The sequence below is a fragment of the Diabrotica virgifera genome, chromosome 2 (genome assembly GCF_917563875.1).
Source record: "Diabrotica virgifera virgifera chromosome 2, PGI_DIABVI_V3a".
In the NCBI taxonomy this organism is placed as follows: domain Eukaryota; kingdom Metazoa; phylum Arthropoda; class Insecta; order Coleoptera; family Chrysomelidae; genus Diabrotica; species Diabrotica virgifera.
In genome coordinates, this window is record NC_065444.1 from 65759193 (window position 1) to 65781323 (window position 22131).

The 22131-nt window shown below is 32.0% G+C and overlaps 1 protein-coding gene across 1 annotated transcript in view; it reads left to right on the forward strand.

Annotated features, from left to right (window-relative positions):
• LOC114340297 (uncharacterized) overlaps positions 1–5783 on the forward strand; it is a 35764-nt gene extending 29981 nt beyond the window's left edge. The window contains exon 2 of the mRNA XM_028291033.2: positions 5396–5783. Within this exon, the coding sequence (XP_028146834.1) occupies positions 5396–5664 (269 nt within the window). The 3' untranslated portion in view covers positions 5665–5783. The remainder of the gene's footprint in view (positions 1–5395) is intronic.
• The last annotated feature ends 16348 nt before the right edge of the window (positions 5784–22131 follow it).

Sequence of the window (22131 nt, forward strand, 5' to 3'; positions counted from 1 at the left end):
GCACTTTTGTCTTTAGTTTCAATGAAATCTATATTTATTTATTTATTTATTTATTAACGGGATAAACCCAATACATACAAAATACAATAAAGCAGAGCTTTTGTCATAATAATGAAAATATAAAATTTAGATACATGTAAAACTACAACTATAAAACACAAACATAAAAAATAAAAAAGAATATAAATTATTTGTAAATGATGAAAACAACTGAATTAACTATAACAGTTAAATCTATTTAATTTTTTAAATTCAAAATTCAAGACGCCCGAGTTCTTGTTTAATAGAGGAAACTGAAGAACCAAACAGATCTATTACATGACTAAACTTGTTTCCATACAGGGCCAATCTACTAATTGGTGCATATTGACCATAATTTGTAGCATGTCGTTGTTCCCTGAATATTTGTGGATTTCGTGCCAATCTAGCAGGTATATTAAAGTATACAAGACTTATCAATTCTTCGGAGTTAATAACACCAGAGATAATTTTGCGAAGACAACAAATATCCAACATGTCTCTTCTGCGTTCAAGAGTTTGTAAATTTAATCTCTTTAATATATTATCATAAGTATAATTTCTAACTGTTAAACCCATCTTAAAAGCTGCGAAACGTAAAAATTTGTTTTGAACCTTTTCAATATTTAGGATTTGATATGCATAACTAGGTGACCAGATAATAGAACCATATTCAATAATTGATCTCACGATACTGCAATATAAGATTTTTATTGTGTGAATTGACAAATCTTTTAATGAACGCAATACAAAACCCAACATCTTAAATGCTTTCGAAACAATATGGTCAATGTGAGAGTAAAATGTTAATTTACAATCAAATATTATACCCAAATCCCGAATTTCGTTCACACGTGTGACAGGAGTATTATTAATAAAATATTGATGGTGAATAGGCGAATGGGATCTAGCAAAAGTTATTAAAAAGCATTTATTAATATTAAGTTCCATATCATTTCTACCACACCACTCATAAAAATCATTTACTTGTGACTGAAGCTGAAAAATGTTATCCTCATTATTGACAGTCTTATATATTTTAACATCATCAGCAAACATTAAAAAGTTAACTTCCTTAAAAATAGAGTGAACATCATTCAAGAACAGATTAAATAGAAGAGGGCCACAGTGGGAACCTTGCGGTACTCCAGATGTAGCTGTAAAAGCATTAGAAAGAAAACATCCTATTTTTACACTTAAACTTCGATTAGTCAGGTAACTTTGCATCCAATCAAAGAGACTTCCAGAAACACCGTATGCTGTAAGTTTTGCAAGATATTATGATTGACCTTATCGAATGCTTTAGAAAAATCAGTATAGATGGAATCTACTTGTAATTTGTTCTCCAAAGCAATAACAATGTCATTCTGATAAAGAAGTAAATTAGTTACTGTAGATTTACCCTGTACAAAACCGTGTTGTTCATTCACCAGAATACTGCCGAATTCACAAGTAAGCTGCTTAGTAACTAAATAATCTAATAATTTTGGAATTGCTGATATAGTACAAACTGCTCTGTAGTTTTCCACATTTGACTTTGAACCAGATTTAAATATAGGTTTTACGTAACTTCGTTTCCAGCAATCAGGGAAAACCCCTTCTTGCAAAGATTTATTAAAGAGTATACACAATGGCTTAGATATAGTACAAACACATTGTTTTAATAGATAGTTAGGAATGCCATCAGGGCCAAAATTTAGTGTAGGAGCCAAATTGTGAATACTCTCAAAAATAGTATTTATGTTAAAAGAGCATGAACTCATGTTACCAGCATTTTCAAATTGATATTGTGGGGGGGTAGTAATATGGTCAGTGAACACTGTAGAAAAAAATTTGGCAAATAAATTCACAGCTTCCTCCCCAGAACTACTTTGATCATCTCCTAAATATAAATGGTAAGGTACATCATAATTTTTTTTGCGACTGTTTATATATTTCCAAAAAGTTCCTGGGTCATTATTAATTCTAAATTCAGAATCTCTAACATATAAATTATAACAATCTTTACTCAGTGTACTACATTCAGATCGTAAGTTATGAAAAATAATAAAATCATCATAATTGTTGAACATCTTATACTTTTTATGATATTTTTTCTTTTCTATTATTAGTCGTTTTAACTCCGGGCTAAACCAAATTGGAAATGTACTTGTCTTACATACTTTTTTAGGAACATAAGAATTTATTGCATGATTGACAATATCGTAAAATTTAGACACAGCGTCTTTAATATTCAAAGCCTTTAGTGAATCCCAATTTATTTCCGACAAGAAAAAGTTCATACCAATATAATCACCGTTTTCAAAAACCATAATATGACTCTGCGTACTTTAAAGGATCACTGTTATTTATTATATTAACATCAAATGTTACACCATTGTGGTTAAGGGAGTTAGGAAAAATTAAATCAGCAGCATTTACAACACTCAACTCGTTACAATTAGAAAAGATTAAGTCTAAAATTACATTTCTACTATTGGACACAAAATTATTTTGAAAAAGGTTGTAAAAACTATAGCAATTGACCATATGTAAAGCTGGTGAATTTGGTGGATAGTTCAATAAACTAACTCCTAAATTATCGTTTGTCCACATAACATTCGGAAGATTAAAGTCACCAGAAATAAAAACCTTAGAGTAGTTATTGTTCATTAATATAAAATCAAGGACATTACAATGATCTTCGTATATTTCATGATCAGACCGTGGCGGTATGTACACAGAGCCAAAAATAACTTTCTCTGTTCCAATATTAACTAGTACAAAAATTTGTTCAACTTTAGTATGAGGTATAGATAGAGCAAAACTGTTAAACTTTTTCTTAACGGCTATAAGGACACCGCCACCTCTTCCCTTATCTTTAAAATGATCAAAATTATCACGATCTGCTCGAAAGATATTATAATCAGAATCCAAGCCCAATTCTGAATCAGAATAGCTATTTGTCAACCATGTTTCAACAAGTATAATAACATCATAACTCGAACATACTTAGACTAAAATCTATCAACTTCGTACGCATGCCTCCCACATTATGAAAATAAACAGATAGCTTTGAATGATTTAAATTAGATTTATCCCTACAGATTAGTTTTTTTCTTTAATAGGTAAAATTTTAGGAATTCCATGTACATACTTAATAGTCAGATTTGATTCACCAGCACTTTTTTTTATTTCCAGTTCCTTCCTAAGTTCATTTAAATAATTTCGCTGACTGATAGTAAGATCGGAGCTAACTCTAATATTTGAAGGTAATTGACTTCGGTTTTTTAGTACACGAATAACACTAGCAGAACTGTCCAGAATTGCTTTAATTGGTCGAGGCCTATTTCCTTGCTTTCCAACACGAAACAACTTTTTTATGGATACTTCAGTAAAACCTGAAAGTAATTCTTCAACTGTTTTTAAATCTTCGGCAGATTCGTGAACATTGAACAACATAAGGTTATTTTCACGTTTACGACGTTCACTATGTTCACTTATAAACGATTCATAATGATTACCAGTGTCAGTTGATTTCACATGATCAGAATTTGAAACAGTTAATTTGGAACTTTGAGTTACTTTATCAGCTTCGTAAATCTCCATTCTTAGTATCCTTTGCTCTAAAGTTGTGATTTTGCAATTAAGGCTTGATGAGAAATTTTGGAGTTCTAATTCCAGATCATTAACTTTTTTTATAAGGGCAGGTATGTTTAAAGCATCCCTACATGAAGGGCAAAAGAAAGGCATTATTCTATTAGACATAACTACAACTCTTACTTCAGAAGCTGATAAGCCAGAGCAAGATTTACAAATTACTCTTTTGCATAAATCACATGGGCATCCAAACATCTCATTTTTGACTTCTTTATAATTACATGAAGTCTGACACTTATAACATATTCCAGCCATTTTTAAGTTTTAACAATTAGATCCTTTGTTGAATTCAAAGAACACTCCACCACTGGTCACCAAAACACATTAACTTTTTAAGTGGAAAAAGTCTCTTTTTATCAACAACTAATTACATTTTGGTGTTAAATGCAATTTTACAACTAAACCATTAAATTTATTATTGTAACTTTATAATTTTCAATTAGATAAATCCTTAAGGATTATTTTGATGCAAAACTTCGGTATTTTTTCTAATTTAAAACCACTTAAAAGTTGATAAATTCTAAGAGCACATTTACTGTGTATGTATACTGGTTTTTTTAGTACTCTGGCTTTTTTGTTCTTTATGAGAAAGATCTAGAGTGCTGTCAAATATAATTGAATAATACTTAGCCTTTTTTATTTGTTCGATGATATGTTGGCGAACATTATTTCCCAAAATGGCAATAAATTCGTTTTGTATTTGTGGTGACATATAAGTGATTGAAATTTTGCCACATATTTTAGACCTTGCAAGATGTTCACGAAGTACAGGATCGTATAGACGTTTCCCACAAGGCAGTATAGACGTTGTTGCCAGTCGCTACAAAATATCATACAAATTACAAAAATAATGAAAAATTCCGTGCTCCTTTCAATCGGTCCTAATTTGTAGTTACGATAAAAATATAAATTGGTTCAAAAATTTACAAAATATTTTTATTATTTATTGTTAAATTTGGCCGCCCCCTAATAAGTGACGCCCGGGGCGGGCCGCCCCAACTACGCTACGCCACTGGTACAAGCACTCTGACAACCCATACAAAAATATAAAAGTCTTTAAATCAATGGTTAAACCAGTCTTACTCTATGACGCAGCATCGTGGACAATTACTAAAACAATAGAAAATAAACTCCAGGTTTTCATAAATAGATGTTTAAGAAGAATATTTAAGATATGGTGGCCCGAAGTTATAACCAACCGAGAGCTGAGCTCGAGCAGAAGAAGAGGAAATTGGAAAACAAATATGCAAACGGAAGTTTGGACGGCTGGGACATACTTTTAGAAAAAGCGGAAACGGAATTCAAAAGAAAGTCTTACATTGGAACACACAAGGAAGAAGAAAACAAGGATGGCCAAAGGAAACTTGGATTAGAAGTACCCAAGCAGAAGCAAATATGAGCTTTAGACAGATGAGTTACATCACGAAAAACAGGCAGAAATGGGAAAATTGTTCGACCACCATGCTTACAGGAAGGACAATGGGTTACATACATACACACATTATCGTTAATCATTTTTAAAGTCACTGCAAGGTCCCAATTTTTCCAAGGAAGTCCTGCAGGACCCAAGTCCTGCAATGTTTATTGGGTCCCTAGTGCCTATCTTCTGCTATTTGCTAGTAATCCTGAGTTATTTATGTGATATCCCCTACTACCAAAGAGTATTTTATTACAAATTTTTACTATTTAGTCACACTTTTTAAATAGGTACTAACGTTAACGAATTTGTTTCTTCCAGCCTTCACTTCAAGAAGAGAACATAGCAATATCCAGACAGAAGTCTTCCCCAACCACGAACTCAGGCGGATTAGGATTGGGCAGATAAAGCCAGTTCAAACCATAATCAAAAATAATTCCGACGAAGGTGTTGCTAATAAGAAACTTCTTCCTGAAGACGTTAAAATTATCACCCCAAAGTTGAGAACAAATATTGATCTAATGGATAATTCTTGTGCTGAAGGATTTATGAGAAACTTTGGCGGAATGTGTGTAGAAGTTTTTGATTAGTAGGTACCTAAATCAAAAACTTCTGTCTGCTATATTCAGTTATATTGTATTTTTATTAGGCAATTCATAATTACAGTTTATTTTTTGGACATAATATAAAAAATACAAAATATTTATAAGTTTATTTTTTTTTCTACGACCGTTAATAACATAATAGATTGACTTTCCGACTAAAGTTTTCAGGTACTACAGATAGTCAATTATTGTTCTGTGGCCTGATTGAAAACTTGCCTGTTCTTCTAATACTCCAGGGAAATAAGCTAGAAATAGACCATGTTCGGGACACTCAAAGATCCAAGTAGCTGACTACTTTTTTAGTTATTGTGGACCTATAGGAAGAAAACCTACCTGTTTCTTGCCTAGAGTTCGTGTCCGTTTTTTAATTATTAACAATTTAGTGCCAAAATCTCGATTTTTTCTTTCGCACCCCATTCAAAAGCTAAATAGTTGACATAAAATTACAAAATTTAATTTTTTAGAACATTGAAAACCCTTCAAAATGCCGATTTTTTAAAGTTAAAAAGTTAATTTGTTGCTACGCAAACTGCAAATTAAGTGAAAATCGTTATTTGTTTAAAAGTTATTCTATTTGTTTATCCCAGAGACCTTTATTTTGCAATAACATAAGACAGAAAATAATGAACATAGGGTAATTCTGCGTATGCCAAATGAAAGTAGAAAAGTGACACTATCAAATACATATGTAGTACTAAAAAAAGATAAGAAATTTTCTAATATAGTCAAAAATCCCAATGCCAAATTTTTGAAATTTTTTTTAGAATAACTTTAAAAATATTGTCCGTAGAAAAAATCATTTTACATATTCGAAAAGCTGGTATTTTATACGAATTTTTAAAAATATAGTTCAATTGGTGACTAGTCGTGGTATTTCATTACAAATATGCAATTTGTCTTGACATTTATTAATTAATATAGAACTAATTTGTTTGTCTAATTTGTTTAAACAATTTCTGGAAAAATAATTTTTTTCCAAAAATCTATGATTTTAATCATACCATCATTATTAATCATAAAAAAAGTTAAGGTATACTTTAATAAATAAATTATCTTCAATAAATAATTATCTAATAAAAATAATTTATTTATTAAAGTGTACTTTAACTTTTTCTATGATCATTAATGATACTATGATTAAAAAATAGATTTTTGTAAAAAAAATATTTTTTCAAGAATTGTTTAAACAAATTAGACTGTATATTAATTAATAAATTTATAAAAAAATTGCATATTTTTAATGTACGTAGAAATTACATACATATTAAAAAAATAAAGATCACAATCCATTTAGTTGAACCGGAGATACAGAAAATTGTATTAGTTTGAAATTGCTTTTTCAATATTTCAACTCGGTGGATTTGTAGGTTCCCCCTAGTAACCGTTTGAACTACATTTTCGAAAAATCGTAGAGGGTGCTGTAAAGGTACAATGTTTATGCGAATTTTTTAACAAAAAATACAAATCCCATTCTTCAAAATGGCATCAATGAGATTCCTTAAATATAAACAAATTAGCTGTGAATTAAAAAATACTTGGATAACTTTGTCCCAAATGAACCCAGGCTAAATTTTTTTGATTTGATAATTTGTGTTAAAATGTGTATGTAGATTTTCGAATATATAAAAAGATTGTTTCTACGGACAATATTTTTAAAGTTATTCTAAATGTTTATAAACTACAAAATTTCAAAAATTTGGCATTATAATTTTTGACTTAATTAATTACTTTTTATCTTTTTTTAATACATTTTGATACAATCACTCTTCTACTTTAATTTGGTATACTCAGAATTGCCCTATGTGCATTATCTCCTGTCTTATGTTATTGCAAAATAAAGATCTCTGGGATAAACAAATAAAATAACTTTTAAACTAATTAATGGATCGATCTCAAATTTTGAGGTTTTGTTAAGTACCAAATTACCCAACGCTAAAATTGTAAGTTACATTTAGTAAATGTTATTAACAAATATCGATTTTCATTTATTTTGCAATTTGCGAAGCAACAAATTGACTTTTAACATTCAAAAATCGGTATTTTGAAGCTTTTTCAATATTCTATAAAATCAAATTTTTGTAATTTGATGTCAACTATTTAGCTTTTTAATGGGGTGCAAAAAATCGAAAAAATCGCGTTTTTTGCACTAAATTGTTAATAATTAAAAAACGGACGCAAACCCTAGGCAGGAAACAGGTAGGTTTTCTTTCTATAGGTCTACAATAACTAAAAAAGTAGTCAACTACCTGGATCTTTGAGTGTCCTGAGAAAATCCTTATTTCTCTGGACTATAACGGGTTTTATTGAGTTAATTAATACAGATATTGAGTTTTACTTCCAATTTGTTTGCCAGTAGGTATAGGTGATCTAATTTATCTCATTTTTTATGAAGGAGGATTGTAATCAAATTTTTCCATTTAAGTATTTGGCATATTTTCGTTATTATCCCGGTTATTTATAGGGTTCTTGGCCTTACGGTTCCCAGTTTCCAGCTTCGTCGGTTGTTCCATTCGCCATGGTGGAGGTTCCTTTCTGATATTGCCTCCCGAATGCCGCCTAGCCAGTAGTGGGAGCACGAAAAATAGAATTCTATTTTAGCGACGTCACGTTGCCTAGCAACCGTCGATTCTCGCATTGTGAAATTCGTTTTGTGACGTCAGCAAAATAGAATTCTATTTTGCGTGCTCCCACTAGAGGATAGTTTCGGCCTTCCTCTCTTCCTTCTTTTTCTTGGTGTCCATTTTAAAATTTGTTTTAGCAGCCTGTTGTCGTCCATTCTTTCTACATGACCATACCAGTTGTCTCCTTTGAATTCCGTCTATGATGGTTGACTTGACTCCCATTATATTTCTGATTTGGTCATTTTGTATTCTTTCAGGCCTTGATTTTCTAGTCAATCTTCTCCAGAAGTCCATTTCCAATGCGAGTAGGCGTCGTTCCAGGGATTTAGTAAGTTGCCATGTTTCGTATCCATAGAGCACTATACTTTTAGAGATGAAGTTAAAGTTGAGATTTTTTCTTTGCTTAGATAGTTCTAGCATCGGGTTTAGGCATCCAATCACCCTTTATCCTTTCACGAACCTTTGCTGTATCTCTTTTTCGGTGCGCCCACTCTTGTTGATTGTTGTTCCCAAATATACAGGGTGTAACAAAAATACAGGTCACAAATTTAATCACATATTGTGGGACCAAAAATAATTCGATTGAACCTAACTTACCTTAGTACAAATGTGCACATAAAAAAAGTTACAGCCCTTTTAAGTTACAAAATGAAAATCGATTTTTTCGAATGTATCGAAAACTGTTAAAGATTTTTTATTGAAAATGGACATGTGGCATTCTTATGGCAGTAGCATCTTGAAAAAATTATAGTGAAATTTAGACACCCCATAAAAATTTTTATGGGGATTTTGTTCCTTTAAACCCCCCCAAACTTTTGTGTACATTCCAATTAAATTATTATTGTAGTACCATTAGTTAAACACAATGTTTTTGAAACTTTTTTGCCTCTTAGTATTTTTTCGAAAAGTCAGTTTTTATCGAGATATTTCGAATATTTGTCAAATTCACCACATATTTGTACTCGTATATGGTTAAGTACGATTATGGAGACTTGGTAATAATATACGAACATTTATTTTTATGATTTACATTTTTAGGGATATTTTGAACCATATTAAAAAAGAAGTCACATCTCGATAAAAGGTGCCTTTTCGAAAAAATACAAAAAGGCAAAAAAGTTTTAAAAACACTGTGTTTAACTGATGGTACCGCCGTAATATTTTAATTGGAACGTACACAAACATTTGGGGGTTTAAAAGAATAAAACCCCCATAAAATTTTTATGTAAACATATTGAAAAATAAGCCTCAACTCGATAAAAACTGCCTTATCGAAAAAATACTAAGAGGCAAAAAAGTTTTAATAATATTGAATTTAACTAATGGTACCACAATAATAATTTAATTGAAACGTACACAAAAGTTTGGGGAGGTTTAAGGGAACAAAATCCCCATAAAATTTTAATGGGGTGCACAAATTTCACTATAATTTTTCTTTAAGATGTTCCTGCCATAAGACTGCCACATGTCCATTTTCAATAAAAAATCTCCAATAGTTTTCGATATATTCGAAAAAATCAATTTTCATTTTGTAACTTCAAAGGGCTGTAACTTTTTTTATGTGCATATTTGTACTAAGGTAAGTTAGGTTCATTAGAACTATTTTTGGTCCCATAATATGTGATTTAATTTATGACCTGTATTTTTGTTACACCCTGTACATATTTCTCACGTTATATTTTCGTTATATAGGCGAACCCGCTTATTAGAATACCTGTTAAAGGAATATCCCGCTTTAAGGAATATAAATTTGAGGTCCCGTAAAGTTTCTACTAGCCACCAATGATCGGTTATTAGAATATCCTGGTTAAAGGAATACTTTTGGTTGGCACGAAGGCTATTCCAATAAGCGGGTTCGACTATACATAGATTAAAAAATATTTGGATTTGTGACAATAAAACTGGATCTCCTGGTTTGATTGTCTCAATGACCACACCATTTTTCTCTGCTGAAGCTCTAGAATTTGTTCTGCCAATGCTTCTTTGCTTTTGTTTTTATATTTTCTTCGATCTGTTATTTTCTTATGTCTCATCCGATAGCTTTAGAAATTTCGTTATTTATGGTGTTTATTTCTCGTGGGTCAACATTCCCTGACTCTATTTTCTTTTTCTCTTGACTCTCTATTTTCAGTACTCTATTCCATTTTTTGTTTTTCCCTACAGAGTAATTTTTTTTTCTTTTTCTTCATTTTTGGTGTCGAACTTTTCTTGAGCATCTGTTATTGTATATTACTAGAACATACTGGACATATTTATAATCCGGTTGAGGAATTCGCGACGGTTGATATTGAGATCAATATAATACACTAAACATAAAAGTTAACGCACCACCTTAAAAATTGGACTTTTTTGCTGTCTCGTATTTCCCAAACCTGTTGTCCAATTTTAGTGATTTTTCCATTATATTATAGCTTTGTTCTTTGTTCTTCAAGAATATCGGTGTGATAACATTATTGCTAAACAGGTAAGAGTCATTGTATACCGGGTGTAACAATGATAGTGTGTTTTTTCCTCAAAGTTTGGAACACCCCGTGGAATATTCTAGCATATATAAAATATTGAAATTAAAACTGAACTATAGCCTTAGGCTCTCTTAACATTTTGCTTTTTTAATTCATTCGCTTATGTGGGATAATAAAAAAGTTAGGTACTTTAACAACTAGCCATGTTATTCATCAATACATGGTGTTTCTAAATAAGTGCGACAAACTTTAAGGGGTAATTCTGCATGAAAAATAATGGCCGTTTGCTTTATACACATATGTTCACAAATGCTTCGTTTCCGAGATACGGGATGTTGAATTTTTTCTTACAAACTGACGATTTATTTATTGGTGAAATTTAATGAAAAATTTTCTTCTTGGTAAAAGGTATATTAGTTTAAAAAGGGCTACTTTAGTTTACTAAAGGGCTACAAACATATGAACAAAACGTTTTCGCTCTGTAACAAGAGCATCATCAGTGTTACCTAAAATAAATATAACCACATTATTTAAACAAATGTTAAAGTTAAAATGATGACCAAGCTAAAAGTAAAGTTTGGTTATACTTACAAGAACATGGTGAGCCAACCAAAAAATACAAAGGCCAAAGCCTTTCAAAAAACAGACAAAAGTCTTATATAAATAAAAACATCGAAAGATCCAAAGGATGGATAAAATTCCTAAGGATACGGCCCTAGGGCAACATATGACTCCCACACGTTGTAAGTGGGTCAAAAGGTAACTAGGTCATTCTGTTATAAGAGGTGGCAGGCAACTAATAGATGAGACTTCAAAAGCGAATCTGTCTGATGTCAGAACAATTGTCAATGATTGAAGTTTTATGAAATTTTGGTTACGCAGCTACTAAATTTAAAGTTATTTATGGTACAAGCAATGATAACAGCTAACACACACTCAGCATTTGACATCACAACCCCTATTCACTTGTCTCATCTTTATGCAGCCTTTTTATCAACCATCATTTGTGTTGGTTCACAAATATTAATTATCTAATTTTAACACAAACAGCAAAACATGCCACCTGTATTTTGGTTTGCCTATCTTCACTTCATCAATTTATATACACCTCATTGATGATTTTGGAATTTCAAATTCGCCCATTATTTTATAAATCTTAGATAATTTATTCGCACTAAGTTCTTGTAATTTTATAATTCCAACTACTGATGTTAGCTGTTTTCATTGCTTGTACCATAAATAACTTTAAATATAGTAGATGCGTAACCAAAATTTCATAAAACTTCAATCATTGACAATTGTCGTCATGACATCAGACAGATTCGCTTTTGAAGTCTCATCTATTAGTTGCCTGCCACCTCTTATAACAGAATGACCTAGTTACCTTTTGACCCACTTACAACGTGTGGGAGTCATATGTTGCCCTAGGGCCGTATCCTTAGGAATTTTATCCATCCTTTAAATCTTTCGATGTTTTTATTTATATAAGACTTTTGTCTGTTTTTTGAAAGGCTTTGACCTTTGTATTTTTGGTTGGCTCACCATGTTCTTATAAGTATAACCAAACTTTCCTTTTAGCTTGGTCATCATTTTAACTTTAACATTTGCTTCATTAATGTGGTTATACTTATTTTAGGTAACACTGATGATGCTTTTGTTACAGAGTGAAAACGTTTTGTTCATATGTTTGTAGCCCTTTAGGGCTTTTTAAACTAATATACCTTTTACCAAGAAGAAAATTTTTTATTAAATTTCACTTGTAATTAATGGGATACAGCCAACTACAGGAAGTTCTTCCTTGTGGATATTTATTTATTGCTCTAAAACCGGTTGAGATATGCAAATTAAATTTGGTAGGTTTTAAGAGGGATGGTGTGTGGCCGCCTGTTACAAGCAAGTTGGTTTGAAAGTGCTCTCTCAGAAAAATTGTGAATTTGGGTACGTACACTTTTTATTTAAACTGAAGAACTGTCTACCATATACCAATAGATGCAAAGAAGAGTTTGAGAAGAAAGATTTCAAAAATATCATTCTATTCTTCTAATAAAAGGAAAAGTTCAAAATTAGTAAATTATTCCTTAAAACTAAAGTAAAAGTTTTTAGTATAACCAATTTTAATACATTAACTTTTTGCATTGTAAGTAACGTTTTTGTTTAAAACAGTAATTACGGTCTGCTATAATAAAGGTGACCATACACTAAAATCCACCGTAGTAAAAATATGGAACAGAAAATTGATGCGATCCTTGAAAAACTATTAAAGTTAGACCTACTGGAAAAACAAAACATGAGAATGGAAGACAAAATCGACACAATCACTAGAGAATTGGCAGAACTAACAGAAGAAAATATAGAGTTAAAAGAAAAGAATCAAGAACTTCAAACAATATTGCAAATTCAAGAAAGAAGGGTAGAAGTATTAGAAAGAGAAGTAAGAAAAAAGAATCTGATCATCCAAGGAATAGAAGAGATCGAAAATGAAGACGAAACGCAAATCAAGCATAAGATTTCAGAAATATCAAGAAAATTGCAAGTAGAACTAAATACAGATCAGGACATTATAGAGATACGAAGACTTGGTATCAAAACTGTTAATAAGAAAAGACCGATCCTCATAGAATTCAAAAATTGGAGCAAAAAAAACGAGGTCCTTAAAGAAACAAAGAAATTAAAAGGTACAGACATATTCATAAATGAAGACTATCCAAAACACATACAAATTCAAAGAAATGAACTTCGCAAATATCAAAAAGAAGCAAGAGAGAAAGGTCAAAATGCAGGCATTCGTTATAACAAATTGCTCCTAAATGGCGAATTATTCACTTTGAGTCAATTGCAAACCCTATCGCAAGAGAATGAAGCTATAGTTATAGAAGATCAGAAGAAGAATGGAGCTAGAAAATATGGTGATAGATCCCTCTCCGAGGAAGAGTTATCAATGGGCTCTACTACAGAAAGATCAACGAAAATAACGAAAACAGCGTACTCAAAAAACAAGTAACTAAAGCAAGTTGGACAGAGTCAAAGAAAAAAGAAAATAGGACGAAAACAGCAATGGAAGAAGACACTACCGAAAACCGAAGAGAGAAAGAAATACTCACTGTCGGTGCGGACGCCTGCAGCGTACTTAATAGTAGTAACAGTAACGTTAAGGTGGTTAATCATTATTATGGCGACGGCGTCCGCATTGAGGGTGAAAATAGTAATAGTTATAGGTACAATAAGAAAAATGATGATTTTTTTATGAGAACATTTGATAATTTTGATTTTGTTTTTAATAGTGATGTAGACTTTAATTTTAAGAATAGGGGTAAAGATAACAGAATTGTAAAGGTAGGTCAGAAAAACGAGCAAACTGCAATAATAAACCAAGATAGAACTCCTCATACTTGTAATGTTAGGGAAAGTCAGGGCAATCATAGAGCAAAGAGTATTGGACAGGAGCGTCATCATCGGGTGACCGCTGGGGGCACATCGGGGGATTTTCCCAGCTCTAGTCAAATTAAGGCAAAAAATCAAAATTCAACAAGTAAGGCTGAAATAAAAAGTGGCCACGATAGCGACATAGAGATTGAATGTACGGAAGAGACTAGAAAACAGGATAAAACAAACAAAAAGGTGAATAAGTACAACAGGAAAAAGAAAAATAAGAAAAAGGGAAAAGTTTTAATTGGAACTTGGAATATAAGAACATTGGGAGAAATAGGAGAACTACAAAACCTTATTGAACAAATAAAAACCTACAAAATAGATATTTTAGCGTTGCAGGAAATGAGATGGAAGACCGAAGATATCTGGGAATATGGAAAATATCTAATATGTCATGGTAATTCAAGAGGTGGACAAGGTGGGATGGGCTTCATAATAAGTGAAAGATACAAACATGCGGTAAAAAGCTTTACTAATATAAATGAAAGGATAGCTATTCTGAAAATGAAAGGCAAGTTCTTTGATATTAATTTCATTAATGTGCACGCACCTACAGAGGACAAAGAAGCAGAAGAAAAAGAAAATTTTTATGCCAGATTAGACCAAGAAGTGTCAAATATAAACAATTATAGCGTTAAAATACTTTTAGGAGATTTAAACGCAAAAATAGGAAGAGAGGAATTATATCAGGGAACAATAGGTGCACATAGCCTGCACGAAATAAGTAATGACAACGGGCAAAGAATCATAGATTTTGCAACAGACAAAAAAATGGTGATAAGCAGTACAAAATTTCCACATAAAAATATCCACAAAGAAACATGGGTTTCTCCCGACATGAAAACAAGAAACCAGATCGACCACGTCTTAATAGACGCCAGACATGCTTCAGACATTTCAGATGTGAGAAGTCATAGAGGGGCAAACAGCAGCTCCGATCACCACCTTGTGCTAATTAAATATAAACAAAAAATTACCGCCAAAGAAACAGAGAAAGGTGAAAAAAAGATCAAATACGCTTCAGATATATTGGCCTCTAATGAAGAAAAGAGAGCAAGATATGAAACGAAAATAGAGAACATAATTGAACAATATGATCAAGTAAATGAAAATCAGGTCAGAAATATCGAAGATAAATGGAATGTCTTAAAAGAAGCAGTGATAGCAGCTGCAAAAGAAGTAGTGGGGGAAAGCAAAGAACCTAGCCAAAAAATATGGTATGACAAAGACTGCCAGAGACTAATGGAACAAAAAAACCAAGCTAGGCTTAAAATGCTGAACAACAGTACGGAAGAAACCAAAGAGGAATATACTACAAGAAGACGACAATTAAAAAAACATCTAAGATTTAAAAAGAGGAAACACAATAAAGATAAGATTGAAAGGCTAGAAGAACATGAACAAAAACGTGAAATAAAACTATTTTATAAGGAAATAAATCTTGAAAAAAAAGGTTTCCAACCAAGAACAAAATTATGCAAAGACAAAAATGGGGTCTTAATAGCAGACGAAAAAGGAGTGCTAAAACGGTGGAGAGAACATTTTAATGAACTGTTGAATAAACAAAATCAACGTTACGAAATAGAAGAGCCAAGATTAGTAGGAGAGACTGAAATAGACCAATATGCACCAACAGAAGCAGAAATAAAAGAGGTAATAAAAAAAATGAAAAATAACAAAGCCCCAGGATGCGACACAATAACTGTAGAAATGTTAAAATATGGAGGACATAGAATACAGAGTGAAATATCAAACTTAATACTAGAAATATGGACCACAGAAATAATGCCGGAACAATGGAAAATTGCCGTGATATGCCCTATACATAAGAAGGGAGATAAGCTAGATTGCAATAATCACCGGAGAATATCACTACTAAATGTTGGATACAAAATATTTAGTAAAATATTGGAAGGAAGACTAAATAATATAATGGAACAAACAACAGGGGATTATCAAGGAGGATTCAGGAAAGGCAGGTCAACTATAGACCAAATATTTACAGTAAGGCAAACGCTGGAAAAATTCTACGAGCGGAATACCGAACTACATCATCTATTTGTAGATTTCAAACAAGCGTATGACTCAATAATTAGAAAGGAATTATATAGCGCAATGCAAAAGTTAAATGTACCCAAAAAACTAATCAGATTAGTAAAACTATGCCTAACCAACACTAAAGCAAAAGTAAGGATCCAAAATCAACTGTCCGATGAGTTTAACATTAATGAAGGTCTAACACAAGGGGATGCACTGTCAACAACACTTTTTAACCTTGCGTTGGAACAAGTAATCAGGAAAACTCCTATAGATAGGGATGGTACAATATTTACAAAGCTCAATCAGGTCGTTGCCTACGCAGATGATATAGACATAATCAGCTGGACATTAAAAGACCTAGAAAAAATTTATACATATTTTAAAGAAGCGGCACAGACTATGGGTCTAGAAGTTAATGTCTCAAAGACAAAGTACATGATAACAACTCGGGAAAAAGTACAAACGAAAAGCAACATATCTCTGAGCGGGCAAATATTTGAAAGAGTGGACCGTTTCAAATATTTAGGATCAACAATAACAGAAGGAAATAAAAACAGTGATGAGGTAACAGCAAGAATTTCTCTTGGAAACAAATGCTTCTACAGCCTACAAAATATCATAAAGCCAAAATCACTATCTATTAATTCAAAAGTAAAAATATACACAACAATAATGAGACCTGTAGTAATGTATGCATCAGAAACATGGACCTTGACTAGTGAACAAGAGGAACAACTTCTTAGATGGGAAAGAAAAATCTTAAGGAAAATATATGGACCTATACAGGAGAATGGAGAATGGCGTATAAGAATGAACCACGAAATAAATAGAGTGTTTAACAGACCGACTATCACAAAAGAAATACGAAGTAAACGACTAAGTTGGTTAGGACACGTAGAAAGGATGGATGATAAGAGAAATACAAAAAAAGTACTTAGAAAAGAATTAAATGGGACGAGACCGAGAGGTAGGCCTAGAAAGAGATGGATTGATGGTATTAACCAGGATTTGAAAGACCTAGGAATACGAGAATGGGAAAAACAAGCAAAGGAAAGAAAAGCATGGGCAGCTATAGTCAAACAAGCAAAACACACATAACGCCGAAAAGACCTCCTCAAAAAAAAAAAAAAAAAAAAAGAAAGTAATGTTGTTCTGAAGCTATTTCCTTGTGGCATTTTTATGATTAATTATTTATATGGGAAATAAGCCACAATTAAAATGAAAAAAATAATTTTATTAACGTTTCGACGCCCAAATCGGGTGCCGTTGTCAAAATACAAAATATTACTAAAATAAACTAAAGTGTTGTTGCTAAGCAAAAAAATTCTTCTAATAATTTATTTAATCTCACTCATTTATATTGGCAATTCAGACATATATTATACATTTTAAAGTAGAAGACTTTAAAATGATATTGCTAATATTTATGAGTTGCGTTCCTGGGACGACTTACTGAAAGATAGTTCATTCGATTACATGAAATTAACCCCAACTCAAGAATATCCGTCATAAAAAATTATAGCATGTGATATGTCTTTAAAAAGACAACCAAATGCAACGACAGTAAAATTCTCGCGTTAGAGACTTCATAGTAAATCACAAGGGAAAACCAGGAAAAACCCTGTGATACTATCCCGACATCGTAAGTATGTCTTACATTAATTTACTCTCAAAAAATAATACCAAATTCTGACTTGTAACATGTTTAAATTATAAATAATATTAATAATACTAGATATATAAGTAATACTAAATATAAAATATGCACTAGCTCGATATTATTGACTTACTAATCTTGGTATTTTCTTTCTATTGACTTCCTCTTTCAGTATGGGTAACCACATCCTACTGCATTCTACCGAGGAATTTGCGACACAATTGGTTTCATTTAGCATAATTAGAGCCGCTTCTTTGATTTTTCTCTTTTTACTATCTGATTCTTTCAGGACTATACTTGAATCTCTCCACTGAACTCTATGTTCATTATCCCATGCGTGTTGACATATTTGAGATCTCTCAAATTCTCTATTTTTAATATAAGATTGATGTTCAGTATATAGAATGCAGTAGGATGTGGTTACCCATACTGAAAGAGGAAGTCAATAGAAAGAAAATACCAAGATTAGTAAGTCAATAATATCGAGCTAGTACATATTTTATATTTAGTATTACTTATATATCTAGTATTATTAATATTATTTATAATTTAAAATGTTACAAGTCAGAATTTGGTATTATTTTTTGAGAGTAAATTAATGTAAGACATACTTACGATGTCGGGATAGTATCACAGGGTTTTTCCTGGTTTTCCCTTGTGATTTACTATGAAGTCTCTAACGCGAGAATTTTACTGTCGTTGCATTTGGTTGTCTTTTTAAAGACATATCACATGCTATAATTTTTTATGACGGATATTCTTGAGTTGGGGTTAATTTCATGTAATCGAATGAACTATCTTTCAGTAAGTCGTCCCAGGAACGCAACTCATAAATATTGGCAATATCATTTTAAAGTCTTCTACTTTAAAATGTATAATATATGTCTGAATTGCCAATATAAATGAGTGAGATTAAATAAATTATTAGAAGAATTTTTTTGCTTAGCAACAACACTTTAGTTTATTTTAGTAATATTTTGTATTTTGACAACGGCACCCGATTTGGGCGTCGAAACGTTAATAAAATTATTTTTTTCATTTTAATTGTGGCTTATTTCCCATATAAATAATTAATCAAAGAAAGTAATATTTTAGATAAATATCGTTTAGAACTTTTGAGGAGTTGTGCGTGTGGCTGGCCTCCACACCATGTAAAACTTTAGAGCCTAGAAACCCCAACGGGCGACCATGGCCCTCCATGGGCTGTCAGCGGTCACCGATGATGATGATGAGGTTTTAAGAGGTCGTTACGCATTTTTTGACATACAATTAAGAATTTTATAGTCACCATTGGCGTGCATACAGGATGTATCTAAAATGTTTATACCCGTATGCACACCAATGGTGTGTATAAAATTCTTAGTTGTAAGTATGTCAAAAAATGCGCAACAATTACCTCTTAAAACCTACCAAATTTCATTTGCATATCTCAACCAGTTTTAGAGGAATAAATAAATCGTTAGTTTGTCAGAAAAGATTCAACATCCCGTATCTCGGAAACAAAGCATTTGCGGACATATGTTTATAAAGCAAACGGTGATTATTTTTCATGCAGAATTACCCCTTAAAGTTTGTCGGACTTATTTAGAAACACCCTGTACTGATGAATAACATTGCTAGTTGTTAAAGTACCTAACTTTTCTATTATCCAACGTAAGCGAATGAATGAAAAAGCAAAATGTTAAGAAATCCTAACGCTACAGTTAAGTTTTAATTTCAATATTTTATACGCTAGAATATTCCACAGGGTGTTCCAAACTTTGAGGAAAAAACACACTATCATTGTTACACCCAGTATACAATAAAACTCACCTGTTTAGCAATAATATTATTACATCGATATTCTTGAAGAATAAAGCTATAATATACTAAAAAAATCACTCAAATCGGACAAAAAATTTAGGAAATACGAGACATCAAAAATGTCCCATTTTAAAGTTGGTGCGTTAATTTTGATGCTTAGTGTATAATAATATAGAAGAACTACATGCCTAGCAAGTCCATGGCTTGATGTACTATTCTCTTCCATTCTCGCCTATCGTTAGCTTTCCTTTTCCAGTTGTTTATGTTAGGCTTTCTCATGTTTTCTTTGACCTCATTGCTCCATCCTGACTTCGGTCTTCCCGTTCTGCTTTTGTTTTGTTTTGCTTGTCTTTCTGCCAACGCACTAGATATCATCACTTTGGATCTCTCCCTGAACTCATTCACTGGCAGTGCCGCACCAGCACGTGGTAGCGCTTGTGCAAAACATTTAATGGCGCCCAAAATGAACAATTATTTACTAAAAGGGAAGTTCCCTAGGTTGGCTGTATACCATATAGTTAAAAAACTCTAACAAGAAGTAAAACCACTTCTATGTAAATTGGTATATTTATTAAAACTTAAAAAATCCCAATGGATTGAATAAAATATGTCCAATTCAGAACGTTTTCAGACCTATCGGTCCATCATCAGTGAATGTGCATACTTGCTAAATAGCCCCAGAACCAAACAATGGTTGAATTTAAAATTCAATTTACATTATTTAAAAATAATATGAAACAGGCTAAACGCCGATGTTAAAGGATATCGCCTATGGGAACATGGTGAAACCCTACCAAAACCTCAATCAACCATCTTAGGCCAACTTTGACTATAAAGTCTATGAACAATTATTTATTGCAACCAAAAAAAAATAGCTAAAAATTCTTACACATGCAACAGGAAAATAAAGTAAGTTAAAATAATTAAGTAAAAATATATCTTTGGCGTAACAGCATAAAAAAACTAAAGATATAGGTAGGTAGGAAACATGAAATACTTAGCTATTTTATAAAAAATTAACTTTTCGCGTTTTCAGTTTGAAAAATCTGTTTATAATATGGTGAATATCAAGTTGACGACTCTATAAAGATGGAAGATAAATTTATCAGCCGCCCTTGACTGATGATCGATCTCAAATATTTTTTAAGTTTCAGTTTCAGTTTATAAAATGATCACTCAGCAGTGGCATCAGATATGGGCAGAGTGAACTGAATGCGAAGAGCTATTGCTAAATTTGTGTAAACTGCAGTAAATTCGTTTAAAAATATATTTTAAAATTTTACAAACATTATTTAATTCTTTTAATAAAGACTGAAGCTGTATAATTTCTTCAATTAAATCGTCTCCCCTATTATCTTATTTTTTTACAAATTTATACACAAAAATTTTAATTTTGAGTTTTCTGTACTGTCGTTTAAACTATATAAAAATTTGAAAGAATTAACACGATTTTCCAATATGGAAAATCTATCTTTCATTGACTGAAATTAATGATTGGTTGAGAACACAATAAAAAAAATAAACTTTGTATGACATTTTAGGATACAAAATCGGTTCGTCTTTGTGTTTATAATCGAACTGTTTGCTTTTTTTCCGACGCCGAACTGTGTGTCTGGTTGAGAACTGGACTCCACATCTAGTTTCTCTGCAGGTTCATTTGCTGTAGTAATAACATCATTAAATTTGCTATCTATCCCACATTGGCGCTAAATTTTGAGCCTACGTCCTTAACTCTTGTAAAGCATTTAAGGTAGGCTGCATATTCATTGTTTTTTATTGTAAAACTTTGCTAACGAAGTTAACTTTCATCAGAACTTCACACCATACCTACATGTGGACTAAGCTTATGAATGTAAATGTTGATATTTTATCTCCTATCCTAAATATCTAGGTTGATATTTTAAATTAAGATCAAATTTATCCGGATGTGTTATATCACATAAAGCATCTTACATTTCTATCAAATTTTTGTGCAATGGCTTTAAAGCATAAATGCTGCTGGACCGGATTTTCCTTGTTTATGCAGATTGTATAAATCAATACGTAATATACCTGCCTTTGAAGTTGAGATATGCAAGGTCGTTAAATGTGTAAGTGTTGTTTTGACCTGCGTAAAATTTTTGTAACAACTCTAGTGACGCTCCTTAATTGCTGGCGCCTGTGTGCGCCGCACACATTGCACACGTGGACGGCGCGGTCCTGTTCACTGGAAGTTACCCAGTCCTCTAATTCTTTGAGCTCTTGTTACTGCTAGTATATTAGGTTCTTGATAAAGCGCTGATTGCTCCTTCTTTGTTCTTCACATCCATTGTCCATTTACGTTCTTCCCCCCAAACTAATAGCATTTCTTGCTGTTTTTTTTTATGTGATCTCTGTCTCAGATGCATGTTACGATTGACCTTATTACGGTTTTGTAGGTTCTTAATTTTGCTCCTCGGGA